This window comes from Lethenteron reissneri, chromosome 23 (genome assembly GCF_015708825.2).
Source record: "Lethenteron reissneri isolate LAM-NWPU_2019-01 chromosome 23, ASM1570882v1, whole genome shotgun sequence".
Classification (NCBI taxonomy): domain Eukaryota; kingdom Metazoa; phylum Chordata; class Hyperoartia; order Petromyzontiformes; family Petromyzontidae; genus Lethenteron; species Lethenteron reissneri.
The window spans coordinates 20,133,154-20,157,844 of record NC_083801.1 but is presented as its reverse complement, the minus strand read 5'-3'; the positions used below and the strand labels follow the sequence as shown (position 1 = coordinate 20,157,844).

The 24,691-nt window shown below is 50.0% G+C and overlaps 1 protein-coding gene across 1 annotated transcript; it reads left to right on the top strand.

Annotated features, from left to right (window-relative positions):
• Window positions 1–25: 25 nt before the first annotated feature.
• On the top strand, window positions 26–23,966 carry LCT (lactase). Its single transcript, XM_061557652.1, has 17 exons — window positions 26–1,003; window positions 5,188–5,418; window positions 6,198–6,381; window positions 6,945–7,221; window positions 7,991–8,217; window positions 11,169–11,357; window positions 12,259–13,010; window positions 13,257–13,663; window positions 14,226–14,494; window positions 14,659–14,949; window positions 15,822–16,020; window positions 17,019–17,218; window positions 18,098–18,207; window positions 19,493–19,627; window positions 20,388–20,611; window positions 21,789–22,019; window positions 22,699–23,966. The coding sequence occupies exons 1-17, from the start codon at window positions 225–227 to the stop codon at window positions 22,959–22,961; spliced, it is 4,968 nt and encodes a 1,655-aa protein (XP_061413636.1). The 5' UTR covers window positions 26–224; the 3' UTR covers window positions 22,962–23,966.
• Window positions 23,967–24,691: the final 725 nt, after the last annotated feature.

Below are 24,691 nucleotides of genomic sequence, written 5' to 3'. Positions count from 1 at the left end.
CCTAGTTGGGCGTTCGTCCGGCAAGCGCCACGCCACTCTACGCGCGGTCTCTGCTCGAACGCGCGCACGCACGCGCGGTGCTGCAACCCCCTTACTCCCTGCGCCCGCGAGCGCCCCGGCTTTGCCTCCCGAGCCCAGGTGCCTCCTTCAAGTCGCGCGATTCCCTTGGGCTGTCTCGACGAAGCAGGGGCGGCTCGGTCGCCGTTTTCCACTTGAACTTGGCCATGGCCAGCCGAGCCAGCGCCCGCGTTCTGCTGCTCGCGTGCGTAATGAGCGCTCTCTCCACGGCCTCAGTCATCATCATCGTCGTCGAAGTTGCCTTTCGGGGGTCGCTCCCGACCCCAACGGGGACGGATCCGCTCGAGTCCAAAGACCCTCGAGAGGGGTCCCCTCGGGCGGGACTCTACGAGCCCCTGTGGCGCCGCTTCCACGCCGAGCTGCCTGTGCAGAGAGACGCGCCCATCACGGGAACCTTCCCCGCGGGCTTCGCGTGGAGCGCGGCCACCGCCTCCTACCAGGTGGAGGGCGCCTGGGACGCGGACGGCAAAGGCGAGAGCATCTGGGACCGCTTCAGCCACGACGGCTTCGTCCACAACAACGAGAGCGGCGACGTGGCGTGCGACAGCTACCACAAGGCGCCCTACGACGCGTACCTGGCGAGGGGGCTCGGGCTGAGCGCCTACCGCTTCTCCATCTCATGGTCGCGCCTCTTCCCCCGCGGGGGCAGCGCCAGGTGGGACGAGGCGAGCAGCGCTGGGGTTCGCTACTACAACGAGCTCATCGACGCGCTGCTGGATTCCGGCGTGGAGCCCGTGGTCACGCTCTTCCACTGGGACCTGCCCCAGGCCCTGGAGGAGCTCGGCGGGTGGAGGAACGAGAGCCTCATGGTGGAGGAGTTCGCGGGCTACGCGTCCTTCTGCTTCAGGGAGTTCGGCAGCCGCGTCAAGCGCTGGATCACGTTCAACGAGCCCTGGGTGGTGGCGTGGCTCGGTCACGGCAATGGGTCAGCGATTGCTGTGGTCTCGTGGCAGGCTCGTCCGGTCGTGTGTCGTTTGATGGAAGGGTTCACGTTGTTTTGACGCGTTGCGTTTGTTTGGATAAGGGGGTCATCGCTAAGGCGAATCGGGGGTCACCTTCATTGATGTTTGGAGTTTCCCCCGTGGGTCGCGTGATTTTTTTTGCCCGGGTCCTCTGGGGGGGTTTTACCCCTCCCCCCCCCCCCTCGTCCACATTTAGAATTACATCATGTGTTTTATAGAGAATTTGGCTGCTGATGATATAAATGTCCGCGTGGTGATGATAAGCCACTTCGTTGAGCATTCATTTATGGCCAGGTCGCTTTTGCAAAAAAATATCTACATAGCTCAGTGAGCCTTACCTGGTACAACAAAAAAAACGAATACAGTATACCTGTACTGTGGTGGTCTTGCATCCCGATGAAGTGGTTGGGTTAATGCTGCTTGATGCGCGTCCATGAATCTAGATGAGGCTTCGGAGGCCAATTCTCCGCGTGTGTTATAGACTTCATGCGTTCTCGTCCGTATGGGCTGTGTGTGTCACGGGCTCGTTCGACTCTTGTAGCCACTTGTGGCCGAAGTAATGTAAGTTCAGCATACGTACGTGCAACGACCATCACCACTGAATAGATTACACTGGTCAACACACTTTTTCTGGCATAAGGTATTCCAACGGTTATAATGTAATTTTGGGGTGCTGATTCCAAATATGGCATCAGTTTTTGTCTATCACATCAGGTTTTTGAGATATCAAATATTGCTTTTTCAATAAAAACTGCAGAAGAAAAATATTAAGTAATTGTGGATATCTACATAAAATGATATTATAAACACACTATCCTAAAAATACAGCACCATATTTGAACACTAAAGCAGTCACTGACTCGCAACAACTTGCAATCATAAGTGACAGAGTTAATTTCGGGTAAAATAAATTAAAATGGAGTATGCCGATAGCATAAAAATGAGATGTGATAGAGAAAATCTGAGATCAGATTTGGAATCCGCACCCTGAAATTAGTCTAAAACAGCTGCAAAAGTCCAGGCCAGAAAAAAATGTTTTTTTGTTGTTGACCAGTGTTATTTATAATCGAATCGAGAGTGACCCCTCCTCCTCCCCCCGGCTGGTTCGACAATAGCATCGAATCGCCCCCCGAGTTGAATCGTTACACCCCCCCCGCCCCCATCGAAGCATGATGTTTGTGTAATGAACACGAACGCAGATGGAACGAGCTGAATTGAACTGAACAGAACTGGTCAAAATGTCAACCGCTGCAGTACGGCGAGTAGATAACGCGGGTTGGGCAAGCACATTGCGTGTATAAAATGCTGAATGGGTCATGGATGTTACAATCTTGATTTGAAGCTTTCGTGACTGCAGGAATCCATACTCTTTTGGTTCTTTCGGTAAAGTCACGTAGGTGGAAAATAAAATAAATCACGACGTTTCGGTCGCAACACAAACGGTAGGACCAATACCTCTGCCGTTGCTGATCATTGTTTTAAAGCTGTGGCCTCACACGAAATTGATTTTTTACAAGATGGAGGTACTCTGCAAACCTGCTGGCTACCTTCAGAAATGTGTTCATGAAGCCATCCAGATATATAAACACAGACACAACTTCAACCGAGAGGATGGGTACAAACTGACGTTATTAACCAAGTAAAGTCTTAACTGACTGTAATGTTTCCATCCTACCTGCCTATGTCAGCTGTTATTTCCGACTGCGTCTCTCTCTATGCCTATCTCTTAGATCTCTCATGCTCACATGCCCTTTGGGTTGCACTATCATGCCTATGGATTGCACCACTCTTCGATTTTACATTAACATGCTAATCTCTCACATTAACATAGCCACTTCCGTGCCCTCGTCCAGGAGGCCACTCTCATATCTTACAGTTACATGCTGATTTCTCACATTAACATCACTAGCCCCGGCCACTTCTTTATGACCCTTGGGCTACAACCATTTCAAACCTTTTAAAAAGTCTGCCTCAGCAGCAGACCATGCTTTCCCACCTGATGACGGACGCTTGTGTTGCGCCCGAAACGTCGTGATTTATTTTATTTCATACCTACGTGATTTACCCGAAGAACCAAAGAGTAAGGATGTTACAGTGTTGAGCCGTGTTTAGTTTGCGTTACACAGAGACATGTCTGATCGAGTCTTTTTTTTATTTCTTCTACTTCGATCAACACCGCCAGCGCGAAAGTTCGGCTGCCAACAAAAATCAACGTGCTCGGTTGATTTGAGTTGTTTTGAATGCGTACAGTAACAACTAGAGAGCCACTAGAGGGAGGGAATGTCCAGGAAGAAAGCGGGTGTGTGCATCACGACGTGACAGCAGCGCCGCGTAAGAGCACGTCAGGGGCACTGCATTTTAAAGCACTGCAAACTATAATAAAGTAACTTTCACAGCTCTTTGGTTCTTGCGGTAAAGTCACGTAGATCGAAGAAAAATAATAATAAAAATAAAGGTCAAGAAAATAAATGCTTATTTTTTTTTAATCTACGTGACTTTACCGAAAGAACCGAAGATGATGAATTCCTGCGGTCACGAAAGTTTTAAGTCAAAATTTACTTTCACAGCTCTTTGGCAATCCTCTGCTAGCGTGTCGGCCGTGGTGGTTACTTGACCATACCTCGCCACGCTGGTTGTTGTGGGTTAGCGAGGGATAGGGTAGGACTGCTTCAGATATCACCCGCCAATGATGTTAGCCGTGATCGGGGATTGAACTCAGCCAGCGAGCAAATCCACTGCCCCGCTACTCCAACCTGTTGCTATAATGTGTGCTATGAAAAAGGGGAATTGCTTGAAACGTTGCCTGCACGTGTTACTGACGGACGTGTTGAGTTTGTTTTAAAAAAATAACATTTTAGTTTGCATCCTTGCCAACGTAGCAGCAGCAGAGTCACCGACATATAAGTTGTAACTGTAACGGGCCCTGCTGAATAAACATACGGCATTGAAAGGGAATTGGCTAAACATCTAGAGTCAGTAACCCCTCCGAGGGAGTCATGAGACTCAGCGTGGCTTTACCTGCCACGTAAGTTCGACATGAATTGTTATCGTCATTGATGTTTGTGATTAAGTACTGTACATGTCAGCTGGACGCAATCAGCACACGAGTATATGGGAACCCCTGGAAGCTTAAGTAATTACTGCCTGTATTGACGCATCATCTCATTAGGTTATTTGACCGCCTCTTCAAACAATAATCAGTACCAAGCGCCCATGAGCAATCACAGGTGCCAATTTCATTCGCTTTTGTTGTTGCTAAATCGACCACAAGTGGCCCGATCCATCTGTTGTTGGCGTGGGGCAGAGAAGGTGGCCATGGGAAGGCGATGCTGAACGTCACCTTTCATTTTAGCGCGGGGTTTTCTCGGTTTCTCTGCTTCCCTCCCGCTTACAAACCACCCCATGTATAAAGAAAGCCCGAAAGCGCGACCGATAGACACATTGTATGTGTTTCGATTTAAAGCTTTCGTGACTGCAGGGATTCATCTTCTTGGTTCTTTCGGTAAAGTCACGTAGAATGGAAATAATAAAATAATAAAAATAAAACATAATAAAATAATTCTCACGACGTTTCGGCCACAGCACAAGTAGCCGTCCTCAGGTGGAGAACAGGTCTGTCGAGGACAGACCTGAGGACGGCTACTTGTGTTGTGGCAGAAACGTCGTGAGAATTATTTCATGTTTTATTTGAATTATTTTATTATTTCCATTCTACGTGACTTTACCGAAAGAACCAAGAAGACATTGTGTGTGTGTGTTCAACTTCGTTTGCAACGTACGCAGCCAACCGTGCTAATCGGAGGTGCGGGACGCATTGCTCTCAACGCAAACCGAAGCGCACGAGACAATCCTGGTGATGCCCGCTCACCCGCTCGCGTGCCCTGTTGGTATCTATTAGGTACTCGCTGACATCACTTGGCACCAACACTGTTAAAGGCTACGCGGGGAACCTACGTCTCTGTGTGAACGCGTGTGGGTGACATTGGTTATCACACCGCGCTACGAAACCTGGCCACCTGAGTTTGACTCCCAGAGAAGTTGCGGGGGGTGTATGAGTAATCACGTCGTTGCTGTTGTTATCTAATAATAATCAGTCGCTGTTGTTATCTAATAATAATCAGTCTCTCATTGTTGTCGTTCACGCAAGGTACCATGCTCCCGGGCTCTCTGCGCAGCCGGGCCGGGCGCCCTACGCCGTGGCGCACACCATGATCAAAGCGCACGCGCGCGCGTGGCACGACTACGACAAGAACTTCCGAGCGGCACAGGGCGGTCAAGTGGGCATCACCCTCAACTCGGACTGGGCCGAGCCCCGTGACCCCGCGCTGCCCGCCGATGTGGAGGCTGCTGAACGCTACCTCGAATTTCTGCTCGGCTGGTGAGGGGAGTCGAGAGTTTGTCGAGGTGTGTGTGGTCCTGGTGACGGTGATGCTTAGTGGTGGTGCTGGTTGGGTCATGGTGCCGGGTGGTTGTGTTGATAGTAGAGATACTGATGATGTTGCCAGCAGTAGTCGTGGTGATACTGGGGGAGATAGTGGTGCTTTTGGTACTGGTGATGGTGGTGGCGATATTGCTGGTGTTGCTGGTGGTTGTGCGAGTGGTGGCAATGTGATATTGGTAGTGGTGGTGCTTGCTTCTGGATCAGAATGTGCGTTTGTGGCAGTCACTGCCCAATCACGCATGCCCTGGTCATGCACATCACCAGTGTGAATGACCATGGCTGCCCTCTGGTTAAGTTTGCCTAAAAATATCCCTGGCTGTCGCTAGGCCAACTGGGCCTACAATGCATACCCTCAACCAATGGCATAAAACATTTGATCTGATGTTATATAGTTAATGTCAGCCTTACTAGCCTCTCGTGTCCCGCCTTAAACAAATCTGCTCGCTAACAGTATTTCCCTCAACAGTTCATGCCTCTGGATGAGAATTGGAGACACATGTATCGGAGCTGTACCATGTCCAAGGTCGTACATGTTACAAAGCTTGCACAGTGCGAGTTTTTAATGGGTCCTGCTGTGACACCAGTACAATTTGGCCAGTCTCATCAAGGCAGCTTAAAGGCCACTGGCCCTTGGTATTGTGGCGAAAGTGAGCTCAGGAGGGCGAGTCCAGTTGTGGCCGCACGCGATGGCGCGGGTTCATGTTTGCCCACTGCAGGTTTGCGGAGCCCATCTTTGGCAGCGGTGACTACCCCGAGGTGATGAAGAAGGCGGTGGAGCAGAAGGATATCGAATGCGGCCGCGAGGGCCCCAGTCGCCTGCCGGCCTTCACAGCCGAGGAGAAGGCGTACATCAAGGGGACATCTGACTTCTTCGGCCTCAATCACTACACCACCAGATTGGTGAGCACGTCAGCCCACGTGCCCCTGCGAATGAGACTCGCTGCCGTTTCCCCCCCCTCCTCCTCTTCACCAATTTGTTTTTTACCTGGCCCGAGTCCAGTCGTGTTACAAGTCTCCACTCACACTGGGAAGACTGTGAGTTCAAATCGCAGTCAGGGGTCAACTCAGTTCATATTTCCTTCGTGGCTGATACAATCAGTAATGCTTTGTGGGAAGTAAACAGTCGCGACCAATGGAGACGAGCAACATCACTCCTTGATCATTTGAGCCGGCAGGCGCTACTTTTGTTTTCATGTTCGTTTAGAATTTTAAACAACCGTTATTGAACAAATGATTCGCCGATCATTGAATGTGACAACAAAAGAGTGCGTCCGAAAGAAGCATTAAGTATTTAAGCAGATAAAAACAATTAAAACTTGTTCAACTAGGATTTCAACCCATTGTAATGAAGTCACCTATTGGCAATTTCACATGCTTGCAAGCCACGTGATAATCTTCGGGTGATCGGCAAACCCGGTAATTGACTTTGTATTAAAAGGAGTTGACCAAATCCCACATTCCAGGTGAAGCACGTGGTCAAGCCTTGCGAGGAGAACTACGAAAACGACGGCGACTACGAGCTTCTGACCGACCCGGCGTGGCCACAGTCCGCCGCCCCTTGGCTTTACGCCGTGCCCTGGGGTTTTCGCCGTCTCCTCGCCTACATCTCGGCTCGCGTGGGGCCCACCGTGCCCATAATCGTCACCGAGAACGGCTGGGCCACCGACTACGCGGCCGACATGGTCAACGACACGGACCGCGTCGACTACTACCGCACGTACATCAACGAGGCGCTCAAAGGTGCACACTAATGAGCCCTTATCAGGACGCAATGCAACTGCGCCATTGTGTGCAGACCTCCATTACTCAATGCACTGGTAGAACTGTGATAACTCAGGTATTTCCGCTCAGGTCTGTTATTTAATTGCCATTTTTCGTGCAAAGCCTGACTGAATGTTCAGACTTTTGTTCAGCTCAAGTGAGCAGAAACGATAACACCAGAGAAACCCCTGACATGATTGAAAAGTCAGAAAACAATGATCCGCAATCACTGAATCATGCACGCATTTGCCATACTGCCATCTACTGGCCATCTCTAGGCTCAGCTGTTGCAGTTTCACAAATATCTGCCACACAACGACGTTTGGTTTCAAAGCACGAAGTTAAAGGTGTGTGCTACCATAGCCAGCACATTGGATTAATATGACATGTAAACGCAAGATTCCTTGCCAAGTATGAATCATGATTTGACGTTTCCGTGGAATAGTGGAATCTCCACTGCTAGTTCAGGGTCTCCTACGGAAATAATCACTGACCAATGCTCTTTCGAGTAGGAAAAGACTTTTGATTTTGACTCAACGACACTGGATACATGAGATCTAATCTTATACAGACTGACAATCCAGTGCAACACTTGACAAAGACTGCGAAGGGCAGGTAAGAATGGCGAGATTTGACAGCCGAAGGCATCATTGGCGTCTCCACTACCATTGTGGTTAGATCAGATTGACAAATCGTGCATGCATTGACGTGACATTCTTATTCCACGTGCGACCCCTGGCACGTGCAGCCGTGAAGTTGGATGGCGTGGCTCTGGGTGGCTACACCGCCTGGTCGCTCATGGACAACTTCGAGTGGCGGGAGGGCTACAGCCATCGCTTCGGGCTTCACCACGTGGACTTTGAGGACCTGGATCGGCCCAGAACACCCAAGGAGTCGGCGCTCTTCTACGCAGCCGTCATCCGCGACAACGGCTTTCCTGCAGAGGGCGAGAGGACCAGGGGGCGCACGGGCACGGTGAGTGGGGGCGACACGCTGGGACCTCCCCTGGCCACAGAGACCCAGCCACCGGGACGTCCACCGCTGTGAAATTATATTTTATTGTTCCTGTTCGGGGTGGAATGATTTACCGACAGAGTGATTTGATGAGTTGTGATTCAGTTCAAGAGTTGATTTAGATTCATGTTCTACATTTTAGTCAAACTACTGACCACCCCTGGCCGCGCGGAGTCAAGCTATATGCGAGTTTATGTTTGCCAATGGGGCCTCTTGTTCACACGTTGGAGTTGAGGAGCAATCCGTTGTATATTTTTGCCAGTCGGATGTAATTGTCGCGGAGAAATTGTGTGTTGTTATTGTAAGGCCATTACATTCTTTGGGTCTTTCGGTAAAGTCGCGTAGATAGGTTCAAATAAAATAACAAAAAACTACGACGTTTCGATCGCAACACAAGCGGTCGTCTTTCCTGAAGACGTGACTTTACCGAAAGACCCAAAGAATATGAATTCCTGCAGTCACGAAAGCTTTAAGTCAAGATGTAAGGACATTGTTGTGTAAAACAATATGCTGTTGGAAAAATAATCAAGTCGCTTTTTAAAGTTAGTGCGTGTTACTTCTGCTTGAAATCAATTAATTCTTAAAACTTTCTCCTCTTCATCCCCTGTGGGATGTAAGGCTACAATGATCAATAGACTGAATAAAAAAAACATAAACGAATCAAATGTTTTTGTTGACAATGAATCGAGGATATGATGGTTCTACAATGATTGTAATGAACTTTAAATCAATGAAATGTAAGGCAATTAAATGTTGTTATTGTCATTGTTGCTGTAAAGAAATGAATTATCTTGAAATCAACAAACTGCTTGAACTTTACGAATGATTAAATACATTTTACCAGCTAAACTTTTAATCAAATTTTTTTCGGTGTTTTTTTTGTGTGATATTGTGTTGATTGTTTTCTGGTCATTTATTCAATTTCTTGGTTTGAATAATTGTTGCTTTAGCAATTGCTAATGAATGTCCCCTTAGTGTACTTCCGATTAACAAGGTTGGCGATGTACGGTGCGAAAGAAGTTCCACATGCATGCAGTACATTGTATAACGGTAAAGCCCTCCCCATGCATGGACTCCATAGAGCCATAGGGCAGCAATGGACATTAATGACTGTACTGTATTGATGAGTTCTAATGAGGGTGAAAGTGGACTACAGTTGTGTCTGTTTCACTGCTGCCCGTTGGAACGGCCACATTTTTCAACTCTTTTTAAACTCGTGGCCTAAATAATAGTAATGTGGCTGCATGTTCAGCTCTTCCGAGATGGTGGTTTATACAAGGCTGAGAGAATTGTGCATGCAATATTGTGGTTACACGACTGGCATGCTAGCCACCGTTGTGTGCTTTGCTAATTGTAATTGTGTGCTGGTGCCGGGTGGATGATTACGTTGCATGTTGAACTTATTTAGGCACCGTACGTAGCTGTCCTTGCTCATCCGAGTGGCGGGACCAAGGCCGATGCCAGGTGGCTTTGGGAGAGGCCTTCACCCAGTAATGGATTGGCCAAAACCAATCACTTAATACGTACAGATAGACATTCGTTGTTTGGTCACGAACATTATTTTTAGGGTTGTTCTTTGAAGTAAATGCTACCCATTTAAGACAATCGTCTGCATTATCAGAACCAAGTTGTGCACAAAGTGAGCTCGCCAAGGAAATAGAAGGGGCCTTGTTCTAGGTGTGTGCACGATGGTTTTACGCCAGTTCCAGGAGAACTAGACACACACTTATCTTGTAAAAGTATATTTCATTGCTATGTTCACTCTAAATATACATGACCATGATATCTAATCTAATCAAATAGTATCTATCTACATTTTGACCTTGAAATAATGTTTAAAAAAACGTTTAAAATATTGAATACCTAAGGCTCTGTTTTACCATGTAAAACATAAAATTACGTTGTGTTTTACGAGCCTATGGGCCTTTGGGACTGATGTTTCCCACGAACTTTTATTGACGCAGAAAATTCTGAATCGGTTTTGACTTTCCGAGTCTCATCAGCAGTGCGGCTTGTTGGTTAACATGGCACATTCTTCACAGGGTGGGTGCGTGGAAGTGCACGTCTCCTCTCCTTGTGTACAGGTGGGATTGTGAGTGTCTTAGTGCACAGGTAACTGTCTCCAGGGTTGTCTCGTCATGAAAGTGGAGGAACCAAAATTGTCTGGGGGACGACTCTCACCTGAACAAGGAGGAATTTGAGTGTGTCTGAGATGTGATAATTGGTTTTTTACCCTTTTATCTGGCAACAAAACTGACACTTTTTTTTTTACAAGGAGTCATGTTTGCATAGACCACAATACTTGCAGTCATAATGCAAACAAAAAACATAACTCTGATAATGTATGCACTGTCCTTGAAGTTGATTGGTCCACACCCGAGACATCTTTCCTAAGAGCCTAGTCTCACATGGTGTTGGACCAGATGACGCCAAAAGGCGCACGCCAAAAAGGTGTCGGTTTTGTTGCCAGATAAAAGGGTAAAAAACCAATTATCATATTTTTTCTTCTGGCAAATGAGGTTCCAATGGTGTATCTGAGATGTCTCCTATTTAATTAATAAGGAATGTCTCCATTAATTAGGAGTGGCATGGGTGTTGCGGGCTTATACCTGAAGATGTCTCCATGAATCAAGAGGATCATAATTATCTACGCGATCTTTCTTTGTGAGTAGCAGAGACTTCAATTTTGAATTACTCCTTACAAATAGGGCAGACTATCATCATCTGAGCATGTCTCAGTGAATTGGTAGGACACTCCGTATGGGGACGTCTCCGTGCATAAGAGGGACTAATTATCTAGGGGACGTCTCTATCATGAAGGGCTAGGGCTGTGAGTGTCTGGGGGAAATGTCTCGTCGGATTCTCCGCCAGTGACTAGTGTCACCGCTGGTGCTGCCGGTGCGGCTGAACAGGGTTCACTCTCAGCTCCAAGTGGCCTGGACAGGAGCCGCCCTCCCATGCCCGCCTCGCGCGTCCCCTCCAAGGCCAGCGAGGACATATGGAGCCGCTTCTCTGGCCAGACCGTGGCTGAGAGAGACGAGTTCGTGTACGGAGTGTTCCCGTCCGAATTTACCTGGAGTGCAGCCACGTCATCCTACCAGGTGCGACAGAGGGGGGGGGGGGGGTGTGCTTCGGTTGTACCGCCGTGCTGTTTGGCACGAGGAAGCTCCAGAAAAACTAAAAACTAGAGACCAACATCATCTGACATCAACGCCGAGCAACGCACTGGATAACTTTACAAGTTCATCATGGGTTAGGTTGCGTAAATATAAAATTATGAATTCAGAGTTATGGCACATCACGTAGGTAAAAAATAAAATAAATGAAATGAAAACAACTCATTTTCTTCATTTATTTAACTTAGTACCTACGTCACTTTACCAAAAAAACCAAAGCGTATGAATCCTTGCAGTCACGAAAGCTTCAAATCTAGAATTATGGAAAATCGCCCGATGAAGCTGGTTGTAATCACGTCATACTCGATTATAAATGTTGTGGGTTTATTTTCCATCAGATCCACGTGATGAAGTAATGGCAAATTGATACGTTTTGTTCACGTGACAAACCTTACAAATTGGCTGTGTCGGGTGAAGGTGGGTTGACGACACATTTTATATTTACGTGATCTAACCAAAAAATCTTTATTATGAATAATATTGGTCGCGACATCCTACCTGTTAAATTTGCAAATTGAATACACATCAGAAAGCCAGACAGCACAACTGCGTAAACCTATGTAGTCAGATAATGATGTTGGGTGGGACAATTGCTACCAGAGTCAAGGCAAAACTAAAAACGTGTCTGCTCTAACGAGATAAAACCATAGTTGCTCTTCTCCACCGGTATGTATAATGATAATATATTTTGGTTTTAACTAATTTATCAGGGAGAGCCACACTGAGTTGTAGGCCTCTTTTTTTCAGGAGGGTCTATCCAAAGTACATTCACGGTCGAAAAACAAACAAACACCACACTTGATTTTGCGCACGGACACGCGCGCAGGTGGAGGGCGCCTGGGACGCGGACGGCAAGGGCCCCAGCATCTGGGACGACTTCGCGCACCGGCCGGGCAACATTGACAACGGCGACACGGGCGACGTGGCATGCGACAGCTACCACAAGATCGCCGCCGACGTGTACATGCTGCGGGCGCTGCGCGTGACGCACTACCGCTTCTCCGTGTCGTGGCCCCGCGTCTTCCCCACGGGCCGGCTCGGCAGCCTCAACTCGGCCGGCGTTCGCTACTACGGCGAGCTCATCGACGCCCTGCTGGACGCCGGCATCTCGCCCGTGGTCACCCTCTACCACTGGGACCTGCCGCAAGCGCTGCAGGACATCGGCGGCTGGCAGAACGAGTCCCTGGTCGAGCTGTTCCACGACTACGCGGACTTCTGCTTCGCGCAGTGGGGGGACCGCGTAAAGTTCTGGATCACCTTCAACGAGCCGTACGTGGTCTCCTGGCTGGGCTACGGGGTCGGCTCGTTCGCGCCCGGCATCTGGGACCCCGGCTACGCGCCCTACCGCGTGGCGCACACCATCATCAAGGCGCACGCCCGCGCCTACCGCAACTACGAGTCGCGCTACCGGCGCGAGCAGCGGGGGGTGGTGTCCATCACGCTGAGCACCGAGTGGGCAGAGCCCAAGAATCCCGCGGACCTTCGAGACGTCGCGGCCGCCGACAGATTCCTGCAGTCCATCGTGGGGTGGTTCGCGCACCCCATCTTCAAGAACGGAGACTACCCAGACTCCCTCAAGTGAGATTCGCGTCACGTCTCGCTCGCCACGCGTTTCTCTGTCTCGTGATCTTTTACGAGGGCCATAATTTGCCATGGGATATTTTTCGAGGGCCATTGAGCAACCAAAGCCCTGAAATTAAGCTCTGGTCTTTCAATATTTTTTTTCATTTTAAAATATTTATTTGCTTTTATAATTCACAAGATACTTATCTACAGGCGCTGTTAATTTAGTTGTGTTTCCCAACCAACGCACGCACCACGCAGGTGGCAGGTGGGCAACAAGAGCGCCCTGCTGGGCCTCAATGAGTCGCGGCTGCCCTCCTTCACCGACGACGAGCGGCGGCTCATCCAGGGCTCGGCCGACGTCTTCTGCATCAACGGCTACACCACGCGCCTCGTGAGCCACGCCATGCGCCCCTTTGACCCGCCGAGCTACGAGCACGACCGCGACTCGCACGAGGAGACCGACCCGTCGTGGCCCAGCTCGGCCGCCGAGTGGCTGCGCCCGGTGGCGTGGGGCATGCGGCGCCTGCTGGGTTGGGTGGCCGCCGAGTACGGCCCCCTGCCCGTCTACATCACCGAGAACGGCGTGGCCTCTGAGTACCTGTCCGGCAAGGATGACCCCGACCGCATCCAGTTTTACGAGACGTACATCAACGAGGCGCTCAAGGGTGAGGCCGCACCGGTGCCAGCAGCGGTGCACAAACCGCTCCACCCACCCTTCACTTTCCATGCCACTGAACACTGGAACCTCTTACCTGCTTCTGTTTTCCTATTATAAATATTTTTTCAGTATAATTTAATCTCCTGTACTTGTAGGTTTTCGTGGTTGCGCTGTAGCTCTCGTTGTTTTGGGTTTGCTCAGGCTCTGAAATTTTTGTTTCTGAAAAAGCACTAAGCACGTGGAGCATAATGTCAGACATCATGCTGGACAATACGCAGTACAACCCAAAAACATGTGCGAGGTCAATTTCAACTGCTTACTACTCTCAGATCTCAATTGCGAACAGTCACTTGAATTCACAATCTGTCTATACTTTTCATTAGCTCCCTCGAATTGTGTGGTTGTACCACCGAGAACATTTCAGTGCATCTGAAATGCCCGCAATTAATTTTTTAAGTACCGATGACACGTGCTTTAAAAGTCCACTTTTTCTAAAGTCAGTAACACCCGCTACGTCTGCGCTTACACGCACGCGAATGCGCACCTCTCTGCACCCGCCCACACCACAGCTTCGACGGTGGACGGCGTGGACCTGCGGGGCTACACCGCGTGGTCGCTCATGGACAACTTCGAGTGGGCCAGCGGCTACAGCATGCGGTTTGGCATGCACCACGTGGACTTCTCGCACCCGTCTCGGCCGCGCACCCCGAAGCGCTCGGCACACGTGTACGCGGCCATCTTGCACGCAAACGGCTTCCCCATGCCGGAGCGAGACCGGCCGTTCTACGGCCACTTCCCCCAGGGATTTGCGTGGAGCTCCGCCACTTCCTCGTACCAGGTGCGGCACTCTGCTCTCGATCTCGCTCGGGTTTTTTTTCCCTTTTTCTTTTTTTTTCCCGGACTCGTGCACTTGCGGGGCCAGCTCGCGGCAATGGCCTCCGCGTCCCTCTCCTCCGACCGCTCGCCCGGGCTTTCCCCCCCCCCCCCCGGTCCCTGTGGCAGATCGAAGGGGCCTGGCAATCGGACGGCAAGGGCCTGAGCATTTGGGACGAGTTTGCGCACTCGCCCGGACGGGTGGCGGGCGGGGACACCGGCGACGAGGCGTGCGACAGCTACCGCCTGTGGCCGCAGGACGTGGAGGCGCTGCGAGCCCTGGGCGTCTCGCACTACCGCTTCTCGCTGTCGTGGCCACGCCTGCTGCCCGACGGCACCGACTCTTATGTCAACCCCGCCGCCGTGCAGTATTACAGCGACCTCATCGATGGCCTGCTCAGGGCGGGCATAAAGCCGCAGGTGAGCGTGCTGCCAGTTTTGCCACGCGCAACGCAAACGAACTGCTGCGAAGCACTCGTTCGCTCGTTGTCTGTCGAATGTGTCAGCACAGGCCGAAGAGAAAGAATGTAAAACACCGTGATGCCAGTTTAGAGTCAGGGCCCTTGTTAAACAGGGTGACAAGCCCTGCATTGGGTTTTTATTTCAGTTTCACGCGACTAATGTAAGAGGTTTAATTTGATTATCTGACTGCAGGCCCAAAATGGCTTCGCCAGGATGGTGCTGTGGTTGAAGAACGTCTTTCACAATGGGAAGGCTGTGAGCTTAATCCCAGACAGCGGATGCCTTGAACCATTATTCTTCTGGGGTCAATAAAATGGGAAAATTTGCGTGGCTCATCAACAGTGGTTCATGCTACTCATAGACCAGTCCCGACTAAACAAATGCTTAGAAACACCAACAGAGATAAACAATTGCCATTGCTCTGGTAAGCGTGGAGACAACTTGGCTTTACTTGGAGTGTTGTTCGCACGTCTTTTACTACTATAATTAGAGTAAAAAAAATAAAGGTGCAAATCCTCAATTGCTTTAACACGTCCGCTTTCACCACCACCTGACACAGCTAATTAGTAAGGCTTGTCACGTAAACAAAACATGCCAATTGGTTACTAGTTCAGCACAGTGCATTGGAGAGTAAACCCACACCGTTTACAATTCGAGTAGGACGCTTGCTTGTTCACACCACTGCTGATGGGAGGGCCTCCACGAGAGAGAGTTTTCGAGAGGCCACCTAAAGTAATTGAGGTATTTATTAAAGTGCAAGTTGCTTGAGGCTTCAGACTTCCCGCCAGGCTCGTGTGAGCCATCTCCTTTTGGCCCTGCCACCCCTGCAGGTGACGCTGTACCACTGGGACCTGCCGTCAGCGCTACAGGCAATGGGCGGCTGGCGCGATGAGCGCTTGGTCGAACTCTTTGCCAACTACGCGCGGAAGTGCTTCCAGCTGTTCGGCTCGCGCGTGCAATTCTGGCTCACCTTCAACGAGCCGTGGATCGTGGCCCTGCTTGGTCACGGGTATGGGTCCCACCCTCCCGGTGAGTGCGTGCGTTTGTATCTACGCTGTTGGACTTCTTTCTCACTGTACGCAGCCAACCGTGCTAATCGGAGGTGAGCATAGTTGTATTCCACAGAAGGTTGGGTGGTGAATCTGCCATGCATCTCAGTCAACCCATAAACACCTGGGTCTGCCCAGTGGCGTCTTGCCAGCGAGCATTTGAAACTTCACGTGGCCTCAAAATGTGCCTTGCCTTGCCGCAAGCACTGTGGTGGCATCCCCTGGTCGCGGCTTTTCGTGTGGATCAAGGTGATGGCCACTTTGGACCTCATTCCATCTACACATTGCAAGCTCTCTCCGACAAGCCTTTGGGAATGTTACAATTGACCCATTTGTGAACCCTGTTGCTTCATGGACTCAGGTAATGGGTAATGGCTTGCTTTTTGCCTTTGCTATCTAGTAAAGATAAGATGAAAGTCCAACAGGGTCTCAGGCAAACCTTGATCCAGCCTGCGAATTACAGCCATTGCTGGGAAGCTGATTAGCATGGTTGGCTACATACAGTGTGAAAGAAGTTCAACATACATACATTCTTTCTAGATTTGAAGCTTTCGTGACTGCAAGGATTCATACTCTTAGGTTTTTTCGGTAAAGTCACGTAGGTACAAACAAAATTAATTAAAGTACAATAAAAAATCACGACGTTTCAGAGGCAACACAAGCTTCCGTCTTCAGGTGGAACCGTCACAGCACGCTTGCTGTATCAAGTAAAGAGTACTTGATACATACATTCTGCCGCTGTGGGTGTGCAATTGGTCTTCGTGATTTCATATCTCATCTCAGCCTCTCTCTTTCTATATATACACTTATTGCAGCTGAAGTTTCTTGACGACCGGAGAGGATACAGTGGCAGTTTGCAAAACAACCGAACCCCCACAATGCATTACACATGTACGTGCGCAACCGCGATACGCAACGTCTAGCAGAGCCTTGTCGATGCCAACTTCTCTCGCGCGCGGCCACTCACACACGCGCCAGGCGTGGCGGACTCGGGCCGCGGGCAGTACCGCGCCGGCCACACGCTGCTGCTGGCCCACGCGGCCGCCTGGCACGTGTACGACCGCGAGTTCCGCGCCCAGCAAGGAGGCCTCATCTCCATCACCCTCAACTCGGACTGGGCCGAGCCGCGCAACCCCAACTCGCACGCGGACGTCAAGGCCGCCAACACGTACCTGCAGGTGAGTCGTGGCCCCCCCCCGGGAGGATCGAGGCTGCGGGGGGCTCGGCGCGGGGTGGGTGGGTCCTGGTGGGGACATAAGGCAGGCAGAGTGGAAGAGCGAGAGATAGAGATGGGGGAGAGAGCCTCCATTGTGAGCCGCTGGTTGGAACATGTCAAAGTATATGAACTAAAACTAAACTAAGATATTTTGTATTTTACCAGGAAAGGCCCACTGAGCTATGTAGCTCTTTTTTAGAAGCGACTTGACCACAAATGGTAGCCCAACGATGTAGCTAATCGTGTGGAAATGTATTGCAGCCAAAAACTCTCAACGTGTGATGTTGATTCCAAATGTTCTACATGTTCTGGAGGCGCATGAAACAGGCGTTTGATGTTACAAGGTGTGTTTTTTTTAAATAGACAAAACATTTACCTTCTGAATCACTTACGTGCGGTAAAATAGAATTATGAAAATTGTGCAGAGTAAAAAAAAATATCGCTCTTTTCATTACATTTCATACATTTGAAAACCGAATGTTGTTTGTTTTACTTTTGTCACGAACTGCACATCAACACGGGCATTTTAGACTTGGACTTAATCTGGGCAACGGGCTTCCTTCAGAGCTAAAATAAGGCAGAGTAACTCGCTTAACAGGACAGAAAACTTCGACCGGCAATCTCGATGCTTTAAAACAATCGTGTTACTGCACCACCGTCAACAGAGTCCTTTAATACTTCCTGTCTATTGCAGTGGTGGTTTAAAGAGTTGCACTACTGTGAGCTTCCCTGTCGCAGGTGTATACTCATTGCCCCTTGTACAGTTTCCTCTGGTCGAGTGAAACCGCACGAGATTGTACCGCGTGGGACAAACCGGCTGCCCGCTGTTGCCCTGTCACAGTTTTTCCTGGGATGGTTCGCGCACCCGATCTTCAAGACGGGCGACTACCCGGACGTGATGAAGTGGGCGGTTGCAAACCGGAGCATGCAACAGGGCCTCCCTGAGTCGAGGTAGCCCTGTCAGGGATCCTCGCACCGGCTTCTCCGCATTGCAACACGGCGCTCGCTACACATCGACAGTCAACACCGAGTGCCACGTCTCCGATCAACACCCACGATTGCACGATGCATCAACTATGAACGTCCGTTGACTGTGCGACTGGACTATGCGAATTGAGAGAACAACAGTGAATTAGAGGCATCGCATTGACTGTTAAGGAAAGGAAGTGGGTGTGGGCAGGAGGGCACGTCGCTAGAAGGCACGATTGCCAATGGACGACTCTGGTAGTGGAAATTCAGCCAAAGGAGGTCACTTGCACCTCCGATTAGCACGGTTGGCTATGTACGGTGTGAAAGAAGTTCAACATACTGTCCATCTTGAGCAAGATGGACAGTCGGTATCCCAGTGCCATGAGGGATTTCGATGGCACGATGGGGTCTTCATGCGGAAGTGAATAGATTATAGTTGATGATGAGAAGACTACATACGTCTGTCCTGCACACCCAGCCTCATACACCACCTTCCCGACCAGCATGGCCGTGGAGCAGATTGAGCGGAAAGTAGCGGCGATGTGTGAGGGTGTGGGGGCAACAGATGGGACCGGTTATAGTGAGGAAGGGGGCCACTGCTTTTCTAGCTGGGTCCCTACGTGGCAAATTACAATTTCTCGATACCATATTCCTATAGAACATCCACCACAACACAACATCTTTACAAAGCAATACATGCCACCATGTGGCATCTTACTCATGGGACCACGACACAAAACATCTACCACCTGTCAACACATTAACAGTCGTCAGCTTGGTCAAAAAATAACGGCCTCAATAATTGTCCATCTTCATCGACGCGATGCTTAGGAAAAGTTCGGTACGATATTTGTACGTAGCTTTTATTCACAATTGGTGAGAGGCTGCTTGGACCGAACGTCCATTGTTCAGAGGAGGCCTGGGCCACAAATCAATGCAGTGTCCACTTAATGAAATTATCAAAACATAATTTACAAGAAATCAAGCGGAACATTAAACAAGACGTTGGCTTTGAGCCCACGTAGACCCCAAAACTCTCCAGTAAATCCACTGTCCTTGTGCTGATTTTACGAGGAAGTATCTCTCATGGGATCTCTCAGTCTTCCCGAGGCATTAAAAGAAGCGTAATGTACAGGTACAGGTCCTACAGTCCTTTCCGTGTTCGGCCTTCTCAGATATTCTTCTTCGCCGTAATACATGCTGCTCTTTTGTTTGTGTCGTTGAGGTGGCCACCCAACCCGTGTCCTTTTGTCCCCACGCCCCAAAGGCTGCCACAGTTCACGGATGAACAGAAGGCCTCGCTGCGTGGAACTCACGACTTCTTCGGCCTAAACCACTACACGTCGGTGTTGGCCTTCCCTCGCGCCTACGCGGACTCCGAGGAGTCGTACGACGCGGACAGGTGTGCGTGCCGGCGTGCGTGCACCCCTCCAGAATGAGGCAGCAAGTTGGTAGAGTGGGGAGCACAGGTGGCGCATCTGTCGGTCACCTCGGGCAGTTAACCCAAAACACCCACACTTCGCGTGGCTTTCGGAGTGCACCTAGCCTGGCACAAGCGCTGCGGTGACGTCGCCGCCGCTGAGCGGTGAATGGTGGCTGCGACTGTTGTTGCAGCCCTGAGCAAGCAGCAGAGGTCGCAAACGGGTTTTGATTCCTTACCCATACCCGTACCCGGCCACACCAGGGTCGCAAATGGGTACCCGTATCCGGCCGGGTACGGGTAGCCGGGTATCGGGTAGGGTACGGGTATCGGGTACCCGGTTGCGACCTCTGGCAAGCAGGCTGTGCAGCAGGGGCGCTACTACGTCAGGGATAAGGCGACGGTGGTGGGGGCGGGGGGGGATTGAATAAACTTGCCCCATTGTCTCCACTGCCATGCCGGGAGATCACATCGCCCCAGGGATATCTGGATTGTACTTCAAGCGTGCTGACCATTACACCACTGTAGTAGCTCCTGAGTTTCGCACTCTTCCACCTACTTTAATCAGAATGAGAATATCCATTTATACTGGAGGAATCCGACGAGCTATGAAGCTCTTTTCCACAGGTGACCAGCAGGACATCACCTTTAAGGCAAGGTAATGCCACAGAGTGGACTCCGCGTGTACCTCGAAGTGCACCAAAGACATAACCGCTGCGCTTTGCTCGTCCGTGCAGTGCAGAGGGGTGGGCGTCGAGTCACACCGCTCGTGGCCAGTGTCCGGCTCGGGCTGGTTACGCGTGGTGCCGTGGGGTCTGCGGAGGCTGCTCGCGTTCATCGGGAGCGAGTACGGACACCCGCCCGTGTACATCACGGAGAACGGGGTCTCCGAGCGTGGGAGCCTGGATCTCAACGACACGTGGAGGATCCGATACTACCGCACCTACATCAACGAGGTGCTCAAAGGTAGCGCATCGCCCATGGCCACAACTGCTGATGATGTTGATGATTGAGTTGGCTCAATGGGAAGACTTATAACTCGCAGCAAGAAGGGCCAGGGTATGAGTCCCAAATCGCGTGCCTTTTGTGTGGACTTTGTGTGTTCTCTCCCTGGTCCGCATGGGATTCCTCCACGATCTCCAGTTTCCTCCCATAGCTGAGAATACTTACAACGTAACTGGTATTGGCCAAATATTCCATTGCTGGATTTTTTTAAATGCAAATTAACTAATTTGGGATTACACACAGCAACATGATTTTGTGTCTTTATACTCTTTGGTTATTTCAGTTAAGTCACGTAGGTAGAAAAATAATAGATCACGACATTTCGATCGCAACACAAGCAATCGTCATCAGGTGGGACAACCACAGCAAGAAAAAACTGCTGAAGTAGTTTTCATAAAATAGCAAGAAAAAACTGCTGACGTAGTTTTTTCTTGCTGTGGTTGTCCCACCTGATGACGATTTTTGCCCTTTAGTTCGTTGTCCTTCACCTGCACAGTCCGATTACCACGGTTGGCTACAGTACGGTGCGAAAGAAGTTCAACATGTCGTACATACACACACAACGTTGCGCGGCCTACTTGCGAAAACCTATCAGGACCCTCCTGAAATAGAGTCTTGGGCTTTCCTGGGTAAACACGCGTAATCATAAAATAAATTAAATTATAACTTGTTCTGCGTGAGTGCTCTCCACAGCTGGACTTGTCTGTGGCTGTGTTATAGATCGTGGAGATCCCAAGCGATGGGGTTAATTGAACCCCGGTAATGAACCACAGCATTCCTCAAAGCAACTGGGGAACTTCTAAATGATTGTATTGGTTATCTGGTGTTTCAATATCGGTTGATAGATGGTGGAACTCATACGTAAACTACCTCTCGTTGGAAGTACACCAATCAGTGAATAAAAAATAAAACTTTCATATTATATAGCGTCATTCGTGCCAACAGCATCTCAAAACGCTGTACATTAATTATATATAAGAACCAAATCCTATATACGCGGTTGGCTACACACGGCGCAAAAGAAGCCCAACACACACACACCAAGCAAATGGTAGACCCCATCGTTATTGGACTGAATTGTGCACTGCAATTGATTTACAACACCTGCACCCACCGCTTGCGGCCGCTGCTGGCGCAGCCGTCACGCTGGACCGCGTGGACGTACGAGGGTACACGGCCTGGTCGCTGATGGACAACTTCGAGTGGACGGAAGGATACCAGGAGCGCTTCGGCCTCTACCACGTGGACACCACAGTGCCCGAGCGCACGCGCGTGCCCAAGGCCTCGGCCGCCTTCCTCCGTTCGCTCATCAGCTGCAATGGATTCCCGGACCCCGACCAGCCGCTCCCTCCCTGCGCTCTGCCCCAAGGTAGGGGCGACACGGGATGTGTAGGGTGACCCAGCAAGGGCACGAGAGGGAACCTTCTTTAATTTAAGTGTCCGCTGGAGAAAAAAAAAACTATCCATTCAGTCGCTTAAGATCAGCTCTGGCAGTAGGAGTCCTTCTGACTGGTCGTGTAACATGTCTGGCCATTGTAGGTCTGTAATTCCAACTAATCCAACCTACCAGAGTACCTGACCTCTCATGAGCCTGACCCTGACCATAATTGTAGTTCATGCAATGTTCAGGTAATTTATCGGGTTACAATCATGTATGTTTTTACTGCATTTCGATTTGTGATGGTTAATATTGTGGTAAAGGTGCAGCGCTGAAATTGCTTGCTGTTGCCACTGCTGGCGAAGGGCTTCCGCTAGAGGGAGCTCTGGACAGCCTCTCTGAAAAGTATTTAGCCTACTCGAGTGTGGGTTGGCCAGATGTCACGGGATGAGGTGCTATTACCCACGCTTTATTCCAGCGCACGTGACGTGCTGATTAAAACTACCGTGATGTACCCATTGGTACTACATGGGTAGACAGAGTTGGGGGGGATTTAAGAAACTTGCCCCATTACTTCAACTGCCGCACTGGAAGATGGAATTGGTGACCTATGGATTGCAAGTCCAATGTGTCAACGATGACACCACGGAGACGTGTCCGCTTCCCGCAGTGACGACCACAGAACGTCCGACGTCGTCTCCCAAGCCGGGCGCGACTCTCGAGAGCATCCCGCAGCCCGGCCACGTGCTCTTCATGGGTGCAGAGATGAGCGCAGACGACGCGGCGGTCGCGCTGTACTCGCTCTTCGCCGTGGCGCTGGCGGGCGCGCTGGCGTGCGGCGCGTTCCTGTGGCGCCTCTGCTCTCTCCGCAGGGGCGGCGGAGGCTCGAAGGCGAAGAAGCAGGAGGGGAGGGGGGGCTCCACGCCCATGTAGCCGTCGCTCGGAGCTGGCCGTTGTCACTCGCAGAGCGGGCACTGGTGCATTTGCTGTCGCTTCATACCACGGTGGCGTCACGGTGGCGAGATGTTAACTACCTCCCCTGGTACACAGGAGGTCGTGGGTTTTATGCCGAGCCGGACGCCTGTTGTATATTGGGAGTGTGCGTGTTCTTTTCTCTGGGTCCTCCGGTTTTCTCTCCACATGTAGAATCAACGCGCGTTTAGAGTATTTGGCTGCTATAAATTTCCACGCGGTAAGCCGCTTCGCTGAGCTGTCATTTTGGGCTAGGTCGCTTCTGAAAAAGAGCTACATAGCTCAGTAGGCCTTACCATAGTTTACACCAATGGCTCACTTCAAGGATACGGGGTACTTGTAAACGACCGACTGCGCATCGCACACACTGCAGAGCGAGACACGAAGCACTCCTCAACACTCGCTACCACGCACGCAACACTCAGTACCACGCAAAGATGTAATCATGTGCATCCCACAACGCTGAGACGATACGAATAACACGAGGCACAAGAGGAGGAGTTGGGTACGGAGATGCGCGATGAGCAGAGATATCAGTTTTTTTTAATTGATGGGTGGAATTAAGGCACAAACATAATTGGAGAAAGTACGACCCATCTTGATCATGAAAAGTAACATGCTAGTGTGCCGAAAAAAGTAGATTTTTAATCGGTGAGAGACAAATGGACCAGATACGTTGACGAAGAAAATCGAAGGGAAGTTGAATAACACACAGAGCAGCTTGGATAGATGTGTGAAGAGGAACACGTGGATTAGCAAGCAAGTGCACATTTAAAGACATCGTAACGACCGTTAGGAAAAGTGACCAAAGGGGCGACGTTCGTGGCAGGGTGACGAATTGGAATCTCCATTGGAACCTCATTTGCCAGTAAAAAATATGATAATTGGTTATTTACCCGTCTATCTGCCAACAAAACTGACACCTTTTTTAAAAAGAGTCATGTTTGCATAGACCACAATACCTGCAGTCATAATGAAAACAAAAAAAACATAACTCTGATAATGTATGCACTGTCCTTGAAGTTGATCTTTGAGTTGTGCGCCTTTTGGCGTCATCTGGTCCAACACCATGTGAGACTAGGCTCTAAGGAAAGCTGTCTCGGGTGTGGACCAATCAACTTCAAGGACAGTGCATACATTATCAGAGTTGTGTGTTTTTTGTTTGCATTATGACTGCAGGTATTGTGGTCTATGCAAACATGACTCCTTGTAAAAAAGTGTCAGTTTTGTTGCCAGATAGAAGGGTAAAAACCAATTATCGAATTGGAATCTGTGGAATGGCAGCGAGAGGAGGAGGTGGTCCCAAAAGGACGACCACGGCGGAGGTGAAACGATGCGACGAAGCTCGTGCACAAGAAGCGATGTGGGTTGTGGTGGCATCGTGAGGGATTCCTACGGCGGCCCTCTTTATCCTGCAGTGAAGATGCCGACGACGATGACGAATAACCTCACTTTACTTCTAGAGCACTTACTAATACATTGAGGGGTACTTAAGACAACACTTTCTGCACACGGACAAAATTGTATATCCCACACGAGGTAGTATGTATAAATAACTGCATGCAGTGCTACTAACTAAAGTCTCAGTACACATTCTCCAGAGTGGCACTAACCTTTTGTTATTGCACGCAACTTACTAAGGTGGCGGGTTTCACGACACTTATTTTTAACGCTATCTAACTCAAAAAGCC